Source organism: Lontra canadensis, unplaced genomic scaffold, assembly GCF_010015895.1.
Source record: "Lontra canadensis isolate GAN:19392208 unplaced genomic scaffold, GSC_riverotter_1.0 scaffold5, whole genome shotgun sequence".
Lineage (NCBI taxonomy): Eukaryota > Metazoa > Chordata > Mammalia > Carnivora > Mustelidae > Lontra > Lontra canadensis.
Genome location: NW_022630999.1, coordinates 25,174,079 through 25,191,562, shown reverse-complemented (window position 1 = coordinate 25,191,562; position 17,484 = coordinate 25,174,079). Strand labels below are relative to the sequence as shown.

At 43.5% G+C, this 17,484-nt stretch overlaps 1 protein-coding gene across 3 annotated transcripts in view; it reads left to right on the top strand.

Moving 5' to 3' along the window:
• ATP10B (ATPase phospholipid transporting 10B (putative)) overlaps nt 1–17,484 on the top strand; it is a 99,252-nt gene that overhangs the window by 37,427 nt on the left and 44,341 nt on the right. For all 3 annotated transcript variants that reach the window (XM_032851724.1, XM_032851726.1, XM_032851725.1), the window contains 4 exons: nt 2,481–2,612; nt 5,975–6,102; nt 7,686–7,938; nt 9,052–9,290. In XM_032851724.1, the coding sequence (XP_032707615.1) occupies nt 2,481–2,612; nt 5,975–6,102; nt 7,686–7,938; nt 9,052–9,290 (752 nt within the window). The remainder of the gene's footprint in view (nt 1–2,480; nt 2,613–5,974; nt 6,103–7,685; nt 7,939–9,051; nt 9,291–17,484) is intronic.

Genomic DNA, 17,484 nt, shown 5'->3' with positions numbered 1-17,484 from the left:
CAGGTTAATCTTTTCAAGGGTTTTTGGCAATGAAGTTCAATGCCATCTGGTAGACCTATGAAAGATAAACTCTGAAGCAATCCCCACTCCACCAAAAAAAATCCCACATGGGCTTAGAGTTTGCTTCTCTGCCTGATCAAAAGCAAAATTGTGAGTGTGTGATGAACATGGTAAATGAGGGGAAGATTGGGAGAGAGTGAATCATGACTCTGGGGAGTCAGGCTGCTTGGGGGTGAAATCTACTGGCTGGCTGCCATGTTCCTGAGTGTGTTGGTTAAGCTTTCAAAACAGGGATACTAATAGTTCTCACCTTGTAGGGTTATCAGGTTCAAATGAGATTGTCTGTGAAAGGGGCTTAACACAGTGCCTGGCACATATTAGGCTCTCAAAAAGTGTGAGCAAAAATGATACTAATTGTTTCAGTATAATTATCTAGAGTAAGAGGTTCTCAACCTTGGCACTATTGACATTTTGTTCTAGATTGTTCTTTGTGGTTGGAAGCTCTTCTATGGAATGTTTAGCAGCATCCCTAGCCTCGAGATGCCATTAAGATGTGACAAGCCAAAATTTCTCAATACATTGCCCGGTGTCCCCCTGGGGAGTAAAATCATTGCTGGTTGAGAACAACTGGTCTAAAGTCATAGTCTCTCTTCTGACAATATGGATGAACGAAATAGGAGCACCTCAGAGTCAAAGGCTCAAAAAGGTCAAAGTGAGCCTCCAGAAGGAAGAGATCCAACATACGTGTGTGCTCCTCACAAAAAACATGTATTGAGCTCCCGCTGTGTATGAGGAAGTAATTCAGATACTTTGTGTATGTTAATTCACTCTCCTGCCCAAACACACACATACAACTATTGTCTCTCATTCTGCAGATGAGAAATTGAGGTACAAAGGGATTAATTCACCCAAGGTGATTTGTCTCCTGAGATTAATTCCTTATAACCCAATGTCAAGTCTCTACGGAGATAAGCCCTGACTCTAAAGACCACATTCCAACCATTACACCATACTGCCTTCCCTGGGAGCCTGTTTACCAAAAGAACAGAGGGCTCTCAGAAGGTGGGAAGCAGGTCGGTAAAGAGGGAGGTCTAGGACCCTGATGTGAGGTGAGCCTGAAGCAGGTGGGAAGGCCACAGTACCATCAGCACAGTCAGCCTGTGCTCATTGCTCTGGAAACCCCCCCTTACAACTACAGCAACTTGAGTCTGATTAATAAGCCCGGAGTTTGCTCACTCCTACTGTTTTGTTGCCACTTTAAATCCACAAGGCAACCAGCTAAAGAGCATTAAAGCCATTCACTGCTAGAGCGGATATATTGGTTTTCTTTAATTTTGCACAGCAAATATGTGTTGTTGTTGTTGTTGTTGTTTTTTAATTTGCTGAGGAATATAACATGGTGTTTAAGTTTAACAGCCCCAAAGGAAAAGCTCTGTCTGAAGACAAAATCTCAACTTGGCTCTCAGCTCTTAGCTGTGTGGCCTGGGTACCACGATTGGTAGGAGAAAGAGTAGGAATCAGAATCCTGGGTTCTCAGTATGGCTCTGACGTTATGGCTCTTTCCCTTTAGTCAGGTTTCTTCTACTCTCTGGTCCCCAGTCTCCAACTGGAACAAGGGTAACTGGATGAGACTGGTAGTTGTCAAATTTTGTTGTCCTATCTTTGAACAAAATTTTATGCAGAATTCCAAGATAGGTGTAGAACGGCTCAAGGCTAATGCTGGGGTAGAGGCCTTTGGCCCCTACCACCCTTACACAAGCAACACCAACATCTTGGGCGAAGAAGCAAGAATGAAAACTACTGGCCTAAGGCACTGTCCTGCCACAAGGCCTTGGTATGCACTGTTTCCCAAGGCCAAAACCATGTTTGCCCAACTCTTTTGTCTCCCTTCAAATGTCCCTTATATGTCATCTCCTCTGAGAAGCCATTCCTGACCATGTTCTCTAACACCATCTCTTACTTTTTAGCTCATTGTGTATTTCCTAGGAGTTATTACTAACTGTAATTATTTATTTGTTTTCTTAAATATTTTCACTAAAATGTGAGTCATCTGCCTCATCCTTGTATCCTACAATTAGCCCATAACAGTGTCTTTGTGCAAATTAGGAAAAAAAAAAAAAAGTCTTTCCTCCAGTCAGTTTACTGTCATTTGCAGAAGTTTATCATGGTAAACCTACAAATCTAAAACAACTAAAAAATGAAGGGTGTTTCTTGAGTTGTACAGTGTAAAACCTGTGCTTAGTAGCTCTATCAGTGTGAACCACGGTGTCTGGTGTGGAGGTGATTCTCAGTAAATACATGGTGACAAATTGTGTGAGGCCTCTACAGCTGTTCTCAGCAATCTCCCTGAGGCAGGAAAGATTTGGGTTAGAGGAAGAAGCCTCTCTTCTATTGTAAGCTTCCGTGAGAAGAGCTAAGGATATGATCCAGGCCAGAGGAAAACAGATGCTAAAGACTTATTACCTCATTTTCTCTCAAAGGCCATGAGACAAAAGCCATGCTGAACAATAGTGGCCCACGGTACAAACGCAGCAAGATTGAGAGACGCATGAACATAGACATCTTCTTCTGCATTGGGCTCCTCTTCCTCATGTGCCTCATTGGAGCTGTAGGTATGGAATATTCTGGAAAGAACAAGACAACAGTAAACTTCTGTTTCTTTGGGCAAATTGTTTCAGCTCTCTGAATCTCAACTTCCTCATCTATAAAATAGAGTTAATGAAAATAAGTCCCACTCTGTAATTTAATAAGATATCAGTCAAATAAAAATGCTTATGGGACACCTGGCTGCCTCAGTTGGTAGAGCGTGCAACTCTTGAGCTCAAGATCCTGAGTTCTAGGCCCACGCTGGGGGTGAAGATTACTTTTTTTAAAAATGCTTATGAAAATCTGCTGAAAGTATTATGCACTCTAAATATTAGGAATACCATCTATCATTTATTTCTCCAAGAAATACTGAAACCAGGCACTCTCTAAGCATAAGAAAATAAAAAGATGCATCATTCTGAGGACTGGTCCTTAATGAGCTCACAGTTTAGCAGGAGGGAGTCCAACACATGAACAGAATTGGTAAAATCTGTCCTACACAGTAAAGACTGCATGCAAGCACTGTCTTAGTTTTCCATTGTTGCTATAAAAAGACAACACAAATTTAGCAGTTTAAAACAATCCTCATTTATTGTGTTACAAAGTTAGAGGTGAAAGATCCAAAATTAATTCCACTGGGTTAGTTCAAGGGTCAGTAGGGCTCATTTCGTCTGGAGGCTTTGAGGGGAGACTCTATCCCTTGTCTTTCTGAGCTTCTAGTGACTCCTTCCTCTTTCTTCAAAGTGCATTACTCCAATCTCTCCTCATACTTCCTTCTCCTTTTTCTGTAGTAGTATTTCCCTATGCTTCCTTTTTCTTTTTCTGTAGTAGTATCTCCCTTTGCCTTTTTCTGTAATAGCATCTCCTTATGCCTCTTCTTTATAAGGACATTTATAACTACATCATTGGGCCCACCAGGATAATCAACGATACTCTTCCCCATCTCAAGACCCTTAACTTAAATCACATTCTCAAAGGTCTTTTTGCCATGTAAGTTAGAGAGCATATTGATGGGCCAGGGAATTAGGACATGGACATTAGAGGCAGCCATTATTCACTCTACTATTGGTAATATGAGAGCATCAGGGGAGGAAGTCTTCCTTGAAGAGATGGATGGAGCTGATCCCTGAATGCAGTCATCATTACCACAGGAGGTAGATGGCAGAGGCAGGATGGGCAGGCAGCTGTGAAAAGAAAGAAGTCACTCTTAGCCTCGGGCACAGCACAAGTAAAGCACAGAAGTAGGAAGGAGAATCATTTTATGCAAAGGGGTATTTGGCTCTTTGGTGTGGCAAGAGTAAAGCCAAGCATGGAGACCTAATTAGAACCAGGCTGTGGCCACGTTCTGTAACTGCGGAGTGTGGAAAGCTGCAGGAGGTACAGACATGAATAATCTGAGCCATTTAAGTTGATTCTCAGAGTATAAGCAAAAAGGAATATTTGCTCTTATCCACTCTCTCTAAGGATGGTCCTCAGGATCCTAAAAGAGACCCCAAAAAGAACCAGGGACGATGAAGAGGAGAAATTCATGTGCTAAGTCCAGAACCCCCTGCTGATCCCATACCAGTGGGCAGCAATGGTGTGTGCTCTTTACTTGCCTTGGTCAGAAATTGTGCTCATCACTGTTCTTGGAAGATTGTGTCTGAAAAGATAAGACTTCCTAGGGCCCAGGGAGATTCTGTGTGCCACCAGAGTGAGGACGATGGGATTTAGTCTTGTGAGTAGCCGGGTTTTTAACTATGCTTCCCAGATATGTCCAATGGCACTCCAGGTGAGGGTGGCCCACAGCTAGCAAGAGAACACCCAGAGGGCCAGCAAAGTGGGGGGACAACACCATCCGGGTGAGGCCACCCTCATGCCCTCAGAGACACTACAGGAACTGTTGCCTCTGCTTCAGAACAGATTTTTCAGGGGATGTCAGAGCTGGAAAGGATGTTCGAGATCATCTCACTGTGTCTCCAGAGAAAGGAAGTTAATGATTAAAAGGTCACACAGGGAGATAAGGTATAGGCAAACCAGAATCTGCTTAGCAGATTGCCCAAAATAATAAATAAATTGAGAAAGTAACAGGGAGGGGCAGAATTATATGCTGTCTGAGAATCACTACTCATACACAGTGACAGGCCTCTGGTGGTGCCTAATTAAAGCCCAGCCCTTGCTGTAAAAGCTCTCAAGTGTGTGTCATTCAAGAGTTCTCTATCACATGCTTGCTTGGACTGTGCAAAGATGATGTTTCTTTTTCCTTTGCCCAAATGTCCTCCACAGGCTTTTCTGATCACTGATACGTTCCTGGTCTCCAGGACTCCCCAAGGGTTCCTCCTCCATGTAGACTTCCCTGGCTCCCTTGAGGGCCAGAGTTATTCATTCTATAATATTACCTTAAAATAACCTCATGGCTGTAAGTCTCCTTTCTTCTGCAGTATATCATGGTGTTGGGCCCAACCTCCTGGGAAAAGAAGCACAGGGAACAGGGCAGTATCCCCTGGGATTTTTATTCCCTGTAGTTCCCTAGGGCTGAGAGCATTATACACATTTGGTCATTCTATTTTCACAGTAACCCTAGAGAAGAGGTATTATTACTAACTGATAGATGAGAAAACTGAGATTCAGAAAACTCTGTAGCACTTCCTCCTATTAATCCTCAAGTGATGAATGTGGTTGTCCCCTTCTGTGGACAAGGAAATGGGGTTCAGTCTGCATTTGGATATGTTACTATGAGTTCTCATAACATTTCACACTCCGCATAGTACCTCTTAACACTCTGTGGGATTTGTCCCTTTACATCTGGTCTCTGAATTATTAGACCTCCTCAAACACAAGAGCTGAGACCAATTCCTTCCTGAATTAATAGATGTTGGATAGAGCGAGGAAGGGAGGGAAGCAGGGAAGAGTGGGTGAACAGAGATATGGGTGGATGGAGTGTGGAGAGATGAACTGTGGATGGACGGATGAATAGATGAATTGTGAAAATGTGGATGGGTAGATGAATGGATGGGTATATGCATGGGGAAAGAAGAGGGGCTAGCTTATGGGTCTATCAAGATCCCCAGCTATGAACTGTCTACCACACAACTGAAAAGAACTTGTGTTCCCTATTCTCTTTCCAATCCCTATATAACAGGACTTCATCAAAATATAAGTAATCCGCATGCTAGTCTCCTCCTGGTAGGACAGACTTTAATGCCTTCAAGAGATGGAAGTGTAGGGTATGAGAAGGACCACTTTAGATGAATACATACACACAGAATTAGTCTGTATAGAATAAAGATGGGTTCTTTCAAAGCAACTCACTTCTGGGAATAAATTAGGGGCTGATATAATAGCCCTTAATTAGACTAGTATAATTAAGTGAGGATTCTTCTTAATCTCTGATTTTGCCTACTCGCAGGTCACCGCCTCTGGAATGGGACCTTCAAAGAACACCCTCCCTTTGATGTGCCAGATGCCAAGGGTAGCTTCCTTCCTCTTGCCCTTGGAGGCTTCTACATGTTCCTTACAATGATCATCCTGCTCCAGGTAGGAAGCCCTCCCTAGCTAGGGGCTCAAGACCTGTGACCAATACCTGCACAACTTTGTGAAATAAAGAACAAATAGTGCTGTCCCCAAGAAAGAACTGACTGAACTAAGATGAGAAAATGGCCATTGCCTTCTTGTGAGTCTTTGAAAGCACTCACATTTGGGTTAATGTCAAGACCAGCCCTACCTTGTGGAAGGAACCTTGCCCCCCCAGATAACAGTGGAGGAAAATATTTACCAGGCTTTTCTATTTAAGCATAAGATTATCGTAATAATCTAAGCGCACCTACCCCTTTGCCGGATATAATAGAACAGGTAAAATCCTAATCACCTGGGAACAGAAGAAGATAAAATATCTCAGAGAACTACAGAGAACTGTCAAGCCCTAAGGATTGGGAGAAAGAAACCACAAGTTAGTGTTTTAGCATCTGATAGATTGAGAGGGAAAAAACACAGCTGGCCCTATAGAGGAGAAAACACACAAGCATAGAGCACCTATAAGAAAGGGGCACTAAGGAATAAAAAGATGAGTAAATTCTCGAGGCTCTGGAAGAAGTCACAGTCAATGGAAAGATGAGGGAATTTGCAGTTTTGTTTTTATGAGGCTCCATTTACATTCATTGCAGTATTTGAGGGTGCTTTGTTGTCCTCTTACAGGTGAACTTTTTTCAGTCATTAGTTCATTCATTCATTTAGCAGAGTAATCTTTTTTAAATGTGAGTTGGGCCATACTCTTCCTCTGCACAGAATCCTCCAATGGTTTAACATCTGCTCGAAGAGAAATACGCAGTCCTTATAACAGCGAACGAGGCCCTACATGATCTGAACTCTGACTTCCCCCACCGGCCTCATCTCCTAGCCATCTCCTGCTCATTCATATAAGACCTGCTTACTTTTTCTCCTCAATTACCCAGTCGGCTCATACCCCAGTCTTTGCCCCAGTCCTCTTCCCACAGATAACTTCCTGCTTCACACCCTCATTTATTTAGATCTCTGCTCAAAGTTCATGGTCTATAAAAGAGTCCCTTCCAGTCACCACCTTCTACCCCCTTGACTTTTCTTTCTCACTACCTGATATATATTTCTTTGTTTGTTTACTGGAATGTGAGGTCTTCAAAGTCAGGGATTTTGTTTTGCTTGCTGCCATCTCCAGGACCTAGCACAGGATCTGACATGCAGCAAACACTCAGAAGACGTTAGGTATTGAATCCAGAACAGCAATCAACAATGGATCTGAATACATATAAGAGTGAGCAACAGCCCTTGGTGGCATAGAGATCTGAAGGGCATCAGGAAACTCTGGACGGAGGCACTAGAGCTCCTCTCCCCCTAACCACTCAGTCATTAAACAACAAATAGTGAGAGCATACCCATACCAGACCTCCCTGGCACCTGTTTTCCAGATGCTCCTAAGAATTACAAGGGAGGAATGACGACGTCATTGACCCTTAGTTTCTCAGAGAAAGTCCATCGTGTGAGCTGACCTCAGTTTTCCATTAAATGCTTTTGCTGCCTACTGGTGAGAGTTCTGAGACAGGGAACTGGCCTGGTCTCTGACACTGTGGGACTCAATCTCCTCACAGGTGCTGATCCCAGTCTCCCTGTATGTATCCATTGAGCTGGTGAAGCTCGGGCAAGTCTTCTTCCTGCACAATGACCTTGACCTGTATGATGAAGAGACTGATTTGTCCATTCAGTGTCGAGCCCTCAACATCACTGAGGACTTGGGCCAGATCCAGTATGTCTTCTCTGACAAGACGGGGACACTGACTGAGAACAAGATGGTCTTCCGGCGTTGCACTATCATGGGCAGCGAGTATTCTCACCAAGAAAATGGTACGAGAGTTCCCAGGGGCCCTCACCACTCTTTCTAAATGAATCATCCTGCTATCCTAAAAGAGTGGTAATGAAAGACATTTTCCTGGCTCCCCACAGAGGTTTCCTGGCTCTGTGGCAGATTGCTTCCTCTATCGCCGTGGGCTTCCTTTTCATAGATCAATTGTGTTGTGTTCTTATCACCTGTGAACTTCCCTTGCTCACAAAGGCTATCAGTGACCTCCTGTGTGGAAACCCTCCAGTCAGTCTTTGCTGCCATTACACACAGGATTTTTATCTGCCAGAAATGGACTGGGGACATGTCCAATTATGTACCAGGTATATAACCAAGATTTAAGAATTTTGGGGGTCACTTTACCTGACATGTCAGGACGGGCCTCAGTATGGATGCATGATCAGATTCAATACATCCAGGAAAAGCCTTCCATGTTAACTGATCTTTTGGAATTTTACTGAGGCAGAACTTTGACTTAGGAGGTATAACTGAAGAATGCCAGGATGGTCATCACAGTCATCACACATGGACTGAAAGTGACCTGTAAAGCTGATCTGATTACCTCAGCAGCTCTCCACGATCACCACCACAAACATACCACACATACTTTCTAACTAAAGGAAGACACCCAAAAGAGCAGCACCCATTCTTTTGAGTGGGAGGAATGGAGAAGAAGAAAGGGGGAGATATTATGGGTGGCCCAATCACCTTTGCCATGCGATAACCATTTACATGGGAGCTTCTGATATCTTTTTAATAATAACAACTACCATGACCAGTACTCAGAGTGTATCAATCACTTTGACATACTATTTTATTAAGTCTTCCAAACAACCCTATGAGTTAAGTATTTCTTTTTAATCCCTAATGGAGGAAATAGGAGCACAGATTTAGTCAAAGCTCAGTCACATAGCTAGGAAGGAGTAGCACTGGATTTGAATCTGTGCAACTTAGTTGTACCCCTCTTTCTCCAGTCAAGGTAGCCCAGTTGCCCATGTTCCAGAGCAGCAAAGTGCTCTTACCTTGTGTTCTTTCCTCTACCTCCAAAGTCTGGTATCCCCAAGACCGTGACTTGGCCAAGGTATGACTAGTGCAATAACAGGACTCCTTTCTTGCAGCCAAGCGACTGGAGACCCCAAGGGAGCTTGACTCAGACACTGAAGAGTGGACGCAATACCAGTGCCTGTCCTTCCCAGCCCAATGGGCTCAGGGCCCAGCAACACAGAGGGGCCAAGGATGGGCCCAGCCTCTGAGGAGGTGCCACAGTGCCCACGTACCCATCCAGGGCCACTCTAGACAAAGGTCTGTGGGGCGCTGTGAAAGTTCACAGCCTCCCGTGGCCTTCAGCAGCTCCATAGTAAGTACCTGTTTTTTACTCTTCAAGCTGCAAGTGACCTCTTTTGGGGGATAGATGGGAGGGGGCTCTGGGGTGTGAAAGAGAAAAGACTGTGCAAATCCTGAAGAGCTCTCAAATGGCAGCCCTTGGTCTTATATTCAGTCCACATATGTTCTGTTGGGCATATACACTTCTTGTTCATTTTAAATGTTCAGTGTTTAGAAATTGGGAGATTTCATATAAACATATAGATCTTCTTCTTAAACAGGAATTGGAAAATTTCTCTACATTAAGCCAACATTTCCTTGTGGCAATAATTGGCTTGAATGATGGAATTGATGCTCCTTAGACTGGGCATGTTGTCTTCTGTTATCACAGGCTATCCCCCTTCTCTGTTTACCCCCATCACTGAACTGAGAGCCAGCAGCATGTCCATGATGAATGTTTTTCCAAAATACAATTAAAGGAAAGAGAAATGATCGTGGCAAAGAACATCTATGTCAAAATTACCCAGTACACTTCATTCCCTTAAATTAATTGCCTGGCCCCTATGGGGATTTGACTTTGCAACTTGGGTCTAGAGCTTTTTGTATATGTTTCCTTCATATCTGATCCAATGTTAGAGCTATCACTAAATCCCTGGCACATAAAGAAATTGAGTTTCTTCTCCAAGATTACACCGCATTCCCTAGAAGACAAGGTCAGAATCAGAGCTTTCTGAGTCCTGTCCCATTCTACTTTCCTCTGCACCATGTTCTTTCTCTAGGAGACACATCATCTAGGGTCTTTTGCCCTTGCAGAAAAAGCCACAGGGAGCCCCAGCTATGCTGAACAAGGCCCACATCTTAAGAAAGGACTGAAATGCTATTATCTCATTATTAGAAAATTAGATTTTTTAAATTATCCTCATAATGAATTTCCTTCCAATTTTTATTTTCTCCATTAAGACACACATAACTACGTATATTTAACATTTCTGCAGTCATAGTACCTACGAATTAAGTGTGATGGGTCTTTTTAATCTGAAATAATATCGAAAGCATATTCCATACTGCTACCTAGTTTTTAAAAAGTTTTTTTAAAAGGTTTTCTGATTGTGAAAGAAGAAATTCTGTGAGTCTATGTGTTCTGGGTTATTACTTATTAAACTTGAGGTGAGTACAAAGTTAATTCTCTTATGTTACTTCCACACAAAGAAATGCAACATTAGCAAGGAAAAAGCATTAGCCATGGGTTAAGACAAATGATGTTCATAAACATGCAAGAGGAATGATCCATAGATGCCTTTAGGAAGAGCTTTTCTTTCCTTCTTTTTCTCAGGTAAGATAACAGAACATGCATTTTGTTGCATCTTTCTCTTCTTCAATTTAATTTTGTCCCCTCTGACTATAATGCTCTTCCTCCAGCTGCTTACCTAAATATTTCAGCAATACATTTCAGCAATACATCTAGTGAATTCTCACCAGGCACAGATGCTAAGTCTTGCGTTGCAAGTGTCTTTTGACACCTTCCAGTCATGGATGCCGTGGGCATCCCAGGTGCCTGAGAATGTCTCCCCCAAGACACACAGAGAGAAACAGGAAGCTTTCTTTTGTAGATCTCACTTGGGACGACACACAGATTCTCTCCCCCTTGTTCAGCCTGACAAATCTTAGTGGCTCAGGAAAACTGCAGCCCTGAGCCAGCCAGGGGAACTTCTATTCAGGGCCTATCTATCACTAGGGCCTACAACTATCACCGGCTGTTCTAAAAGTTAAATAGCATGATGTTCATGCCGACCTGCAAGGTCCCTTTCAGCTATAAATTAGGTACATTCGGGCTCAAATGCTCTAGGTTTTCATTTCTGCTCCTTCATCTACTCTGTGACTTTGGTCAGCTTACTGAGCTAGAACCTCAGTGTCTTTGTCTTTAAGAAGGATTATTGTTCTGTCTCCTGAGTTTATTTTGAGGACTTAATTCTTAAAATCATGTGTTCCAGATAGATAACTAGTAGAAGTCTAAAACAGTGTTTCCCAAGGAAAGCTGTCTAGCTGGTATAAATGTTCATATCTGATGACCTGGGAAATGGGAGTTTTCATAAAATGCACTGTGAAGCCCTCTCCCGTGAGATTCTGGTATATATGGTTTAGGGTAGGGCCTGAGCATTCACGTTTTTTTATTTCTGATAATTCTAGAGAGCAACAAGATCAAGAACCTCTCTAAAACTAGCATTGCCCCCCTAGGAAATCATCTTCATTTGACTCAAATGGACATCTTCTATAGCTTGGGAGGCAGTGGCTAAAGAGCGTGATTTGGGCGGCCTTAAAGGGCTCTGACACTAACACATAAAATATCTGTGGCTGGAGTGGCAGATCCTTGAGTCAGTCCATAGAGAATATTGGTGGCAGCCCTGGGGTGGACCTCCTGGCTCCTGCCCCCACCCACCCTTGGCAGGCTCTCCAAGCTTGTGTCCTCTTCCATCTGCCCATCTGGCATTCAGTCTGGTTGGATAATAATCTCTTGGCACCACCGGTTCTTTACCTTCCCTTTGTAAATCAGTCAGAACTTGCCTCTAAAACCACCATGATGCCAAGTCCTGGCAGAGCAAGCACCCTACCACAATCTAAAGAAGGTGGTTGTTGGTTTCCTTGGAACTTTGCCCTAAACCCCGAACAAAATGAGCCATCAAGGCTAACAACAGAAGCTGGCTTTTTTTCTTTTACTACAAAGAACAAGGAAGTATCAGTTAATGCCTCTTAATTGGCTGCTATAAAATCTGTGGCTTTAGGGTGGGGATAATACACTTAGGAGAGTGGTGAGTTAGTTCTAAGCCAGTTTAAGAGTACTGGCAGATGGAAAATGAAATGGTTCCCCCACCCTCCCAGCTGCGTAAGAAGCCAAAATTTGAGCAGAGAGTCTTTGTTTAGAAGTGCCACTTACAAGAGGTTTTCCAGAACCATCAGACCAAAGAATATCTTCCTAATCATAAAATTTGCACTGGAGCCCTTACACTCCTCCACATGGCACCACCAATTCCTTCTGTGGGCATGGCCTCTCCCACCTGTCTGGAAAGAAGGCAATGGAGAAAAGTAAAGACAGTGTCTTTGGCCCTCTGCCTCCTTTCCTTAGTTTTGGTCTTACTTCCTTTCTTTGAAAGAAATGTGTGCAGCACTTCCAGTCTTCTCTGGACGGATGAGGACAGCCCACAGATACAAACTCCCACTCGAAAGTTAGATAAGAGTCCTGATTTAATTAGCCAAGCACACAAAATCTTTTCGGAATAATGCAGCCACACAGGGCAGGAACAGATGAAGCCTCTACCAGCTGTGCCTCCCATAGCTTCCAGGGTACCAGAAGGTGGCGCACAGCTGCAGTGACCCTGTTCACATGGCATGAGGTCTTGCAAGATCTGGAAAACTCCCTTCTTGCTAGACCACTTAGTTTCTTTCCTTGGGGCTTATGTCCCTTTTGGGAAGAGCTTATCTTAAATCCACATGCTTCTATTTAAGCAAATATTTGCTAACATTGGATTCTCCCAGTTTTTGTTTTTGTTTTTTCAAGATTTTATTTGACAGAGAGAGGGAGCACAAGTAAGCAGAGGAGCAGGCAGAGGGAGAGAGAGAAGCAGGCTCTCCACTGGGCAGGAAGCCCGACGCGGGGCTCAATCCCAGGACCCTGGAGTCATGACCTGAGCCGAAGGCAGCCACTTAACCAACTGAGCCACTCAGGCACCCCAGGTTCTCCCAGTTCTTGAATGAAAGGCAGCGTCCTCTAGGTCACAGCCTCAACCTCGGCAAAATTGTAACTTTCTTAAATCCTAGTTCAGCCTCCAGCTCCCCAGCAACCCAGAAAGTTTGTTTACACAATATAGTGATATAACCACATAATTAAGTAAGTAGTAGAAAGTAACTAAAAGTCAAATGATAAAAAATAAGTCTCCCTCCCTCCTCTTCTCTTCCCACAACCCTGGTGACAACCATTATTTGCATTTTCTTGTGTATGTCCCAGAGATGTTCTACCTATATGGGAGCATACAAGTGTGGTATACACATGAGTACATCCTTTAGTGCAAATATTAGCATACCCTGCGCATTGCTTTGGACTTTTTCTTTTAACCTAGTGAATCTGAGGGAATATTTCATAGATGTAGACAGATATTCAATGGAGAGCTGCCTCACCTTTTTTTAATGGCTGTTAGAATTTGTTGGGTGGTTGAGCCATTGTCTGTTTATACATGTGTATTTTTCTATAGTATTCTTCAAACATGATTGCTAAATTGTATCTTTTTTATTTTGATTGATACTTCCCAAGAGGTTATTAGTTCTGACAGTCACCCACAACAAATAGAAGGATGTGCTTCCATCCACTTCTGCCAATTCTGTGTATCTACTCAGTATCTACATTTCTTTGGAATAGCCTGTCATTTATTGTCAAACTTCAAGTAAGCTTCCACAGTATAGCATGTATTGTTCTAAACACTGGGATATAAGGTTTAATAGGGTCTCGTCCCTGATTTCAGAAGTTACAACCCAAAAGAGAGGAGAGAAGAACACCAGTGCCTATAGAACACTCCTTTTGGTGCTGGGTGTAGGGTGCCGAGGGGCTGTAGGAGCCCAGAAGGGGTGCGCCTGCATCCGATGAGGCCTCAGGAGGGCTGCCTGGAAGGGTTAGCACCTGAGCTTAAGTTGAGACAAAATTAAAGGTTAACCAGAGCAAAGAGAAGACCATCTAGTGGGGAGCAGCAAGGAATGCAAGTGACATGGAAAACTGGGGTTTTGAGGAGTAGCTGGAACAGAAGGTGCAGGTTGGAGAGAGGTTGACACCTGGAGATGGAGGCCCGGGAAGAACCATGCCACAGAGACTTTTCTTCCAGGTTGGACACCAGGGTTCCCCTTTTACTTCCACTGCTGGCTCCATGGATTCCTAATAGCTACACCCGATGAGTGATTGTTGTCAATATCAACTTGAGTGAGTTATCATTAAAACTGAGAAGAGAGGGGCAGACTGGAGGTTGGCCTGCTTTCCCTAGCCTTCAGTGGGGGACATAGCTCAGCCATGTAGCACACGGTGGCCATATAAATTCTCGCTGCTCAAACTGGGGTTCTGGGACCGGCAGCATAAGCACTGTAGAAAAGCAGATGCTCAGGCCATACTTCCAACCCACTGAATCAGCATCTGAGTTTAAACCAGAGGCCCAGTTGATTGTGTACATGTTAACATTTGGGAAGGGCTGGCATGGAGTTGAAGGGTTCAGGTGTTGGCATCAGGAGGCAGAACTGGGCCCACGCCCCATCCTTTTTATTAACTATGTGACCTTGGTCAAATTACTTAAACTCAGTAAGCCTCATTTACCTCGTAATTAAAGTGGGAGAATAATAGTACCTATTTCAATGCAGTCATGATAACTAAACGATGTCCATGAACACACTTACCAAAACACCTGACTTTGATATAATTTCTCAATAAATGTAATCTAATGATAATAATAGGATCCTTGAGGGTATAGTGGGAGGTCCAAGATCACCTTCATCAAAGAAGGTTTGAATGAGCTTTAGGTGTTCTGCAGTAGAAAGAAATCCAACCAGTTAGGTGGCTGGCTGCCACAGAGCTCTAACCTGAACAACCAGGTAACCCACAATTTTATATTTCTCTTCCCTCAGAGAAGTAGACTAGCCAAAGGGCTCAAAGGTGGGTGGGAGCATTGCTTTCTCTAAGTGTCCTAAGTGCCAAGTTCCTAAATGTTAATGGGCCAGACAAGAAACCAATGAGCTGTGGGCAAAGGGAACCATGAAGAACTTTGCCCTGTGGAAACAGTCTGTGGTGACAGGATAAAGCTTAACTGACGTCTGCTGCTGACACCTGCAGGCTGGGCCTGCTGCCAGTGCCAGAGAGAAGTAGGCCCTTTGCAGAGACTTTTTTTCCAGTGATGCATTTTTGTATGATTGGGTTGAAATAAGAAGGGTTTTAACAAAGAGATCCCATGAGTTAATCAGTGATGGAGTAGCATGGGTTTGAGTGCTTGCTGTCTGCCAGGCACTGGGGACATACCATAGGCTGTCTCAGCCCTCATGGCACTCATAGACTAAAGGGTAAATGGACAAGCAATAAATGGCCATTAAATCATTTTAACTGTGTCACCGTTTGGAAATATGTAACACATAGCTTGGAGCAAAGCAGTATGTTGTCAGAAGCTGGGAGTCAGCTGGTGTGAAAACTGTCCTAGTTCTGACCCTAATTCAATGTTCATCTTGAGTAGTTCACTTCCCACCTCTCTGACATTCAATTTTATCATCAGGAAAATGGGACATTTGGCTTTGCTGACCTCCAAGCTCGTCCGCAGCTCTGTGAATCTGTGCAAAGGGTTAAAAGCGTCCCATTCATGTATACCCTCAGCCCCAAATGAAATCTTTTTCCTGAAAAAAGGAGATTCCCATAATCCCTTTTATAATCTCACAGACCATCTGTTGAGTCCTAAGGATTAAATATATAAGCCTATTAGTTGTGCTTGGGATGCCAAACACCAAAGACGCTCACTGTCAGCAAGTATCAAAGGCTACTTCCTCCTCATGGGGGATCTTGCCTGGCACAGAGGTTAAGAGCATGAATTCTGTTTGGACGATCTCAAATCAAGTAAAGGAGTCCCTTTCACTTACTGTGTGACCTTGGGAAAAACACTTAATCTCCCAGGGCAGCAGTTTCCTCATCTGCTACATGGGTAACCAGGAGAATGATTGTACTCAACAGATAAGGTTGCTGTGGAACCACAGTGGGATAATGGAGGTCACCAGAATGGAAGAAGTACTGTACGCATAGAAACTATTGTTACTACCTTAAGAAACGAACTCAGAGCCCCTTGAGTGTTGATGGTGCACCGATAACAGGCAGTGGATGGGGTCTGGAATCTGGCTAGGGGCGTTTGCCGATGAGCATTAATAAGGGAGCACTGCCACTTTACCATAACCATGGAAAGGAAAGGAAGACTCTAGACTTGCAGTGAGAGGGTCTGACATCTGATTCTGGCTTTATACTGACTCACTGAGTGATTGGTTAAGTCAGCCCATCTTTCTGGGTTTCAGTTAGGTTGGGACTGTGAGAAGTCAGTGAGATCACATAAATGACTTTGCTTGGAAAAGTAGGAAGAGCTATATCAAAGCGAACTCCTGCTAGGAAAACTGCATTCAAAGGCAAAGAGGTTGGATAGTGCATGCTCCCTTCCTAGGCTTTCTGAAAATAGTGACACCATATGGTCTGGATGGTTCACCATTGCTTATCACAAGGCAATGAGAAGAAATGCAGACTTGATACAGTTTTACTAGCACTCTTCCTGTTAATAAGTACTTTTCTCTGGATGTTGTTTTCCTAAGATGGTGTGAACCGGAGGAGTGTAATGTTGACTCTTGGAAAGCACTGCAGATGAAGGCTGGAACTCTTTGCTCTAGTCCATTTCCCTTCACCTCCCTGTGCTGTTTGAAAGCCCAATTCATATCCCTGCAGGTATCAAGCTCCTCCCCTGTGTGTCTGGGTTTCCTCCCCTGTGCTCTCACCTGTGCCAGCAACCCCAGAGAGAATACAGTCTGACTTCTGGAGTCATCGCATTTGGTAATCAGAGAAAGACACAGTCTGAGGACTCTTTCTCCACAGGGTTCTGTTTCATTTTTTTCCTTTTTTTTTTTTTTTTAATCTCAACTTGGGTTTTATTTGGCACTCAGTCCAGTTCACTGGCACTCAGTCTTCACCCTACACAAATTAATCCAGATTCCTTCAGCCCATCTTTTTCAACCATTGAATTTCTTCTAAACTTTAACCTATGGACTATGAACACTGATAGAAGTAGTTTTGTGTGGAAACATCTTTGCTTGGTGACTTTTGTCGTATCTGTTAAGAGTCAGTGTTTGTTGAGCTTCTGCTTCAAACAAAGCAAGAGCCAGGGCTCTTGAATATACAGCTTTGTGGAAAATGCGGTCTCTATGTCTGAGGCTCTTACCCTATCTCCAGAGAGATTCAACATGGATATAAGAAAATTGAATTTTAAATATAGGTCAATATGTGGTGAATTCCAAAGGGACAGCACAAGTGCAGTTTCCGCAAGGATGGAAAAATTGGAAACCCATGAGTCAGATCCAGCCCACAGACTTTTCTTTCTAAAAAAACTGAGTTCTCACATCATCTCTCTTCATCTTGAAAAATCAATAGATCTGGCAAGCTGGACTAACACCAGAGCACCTCACTAGCAGAG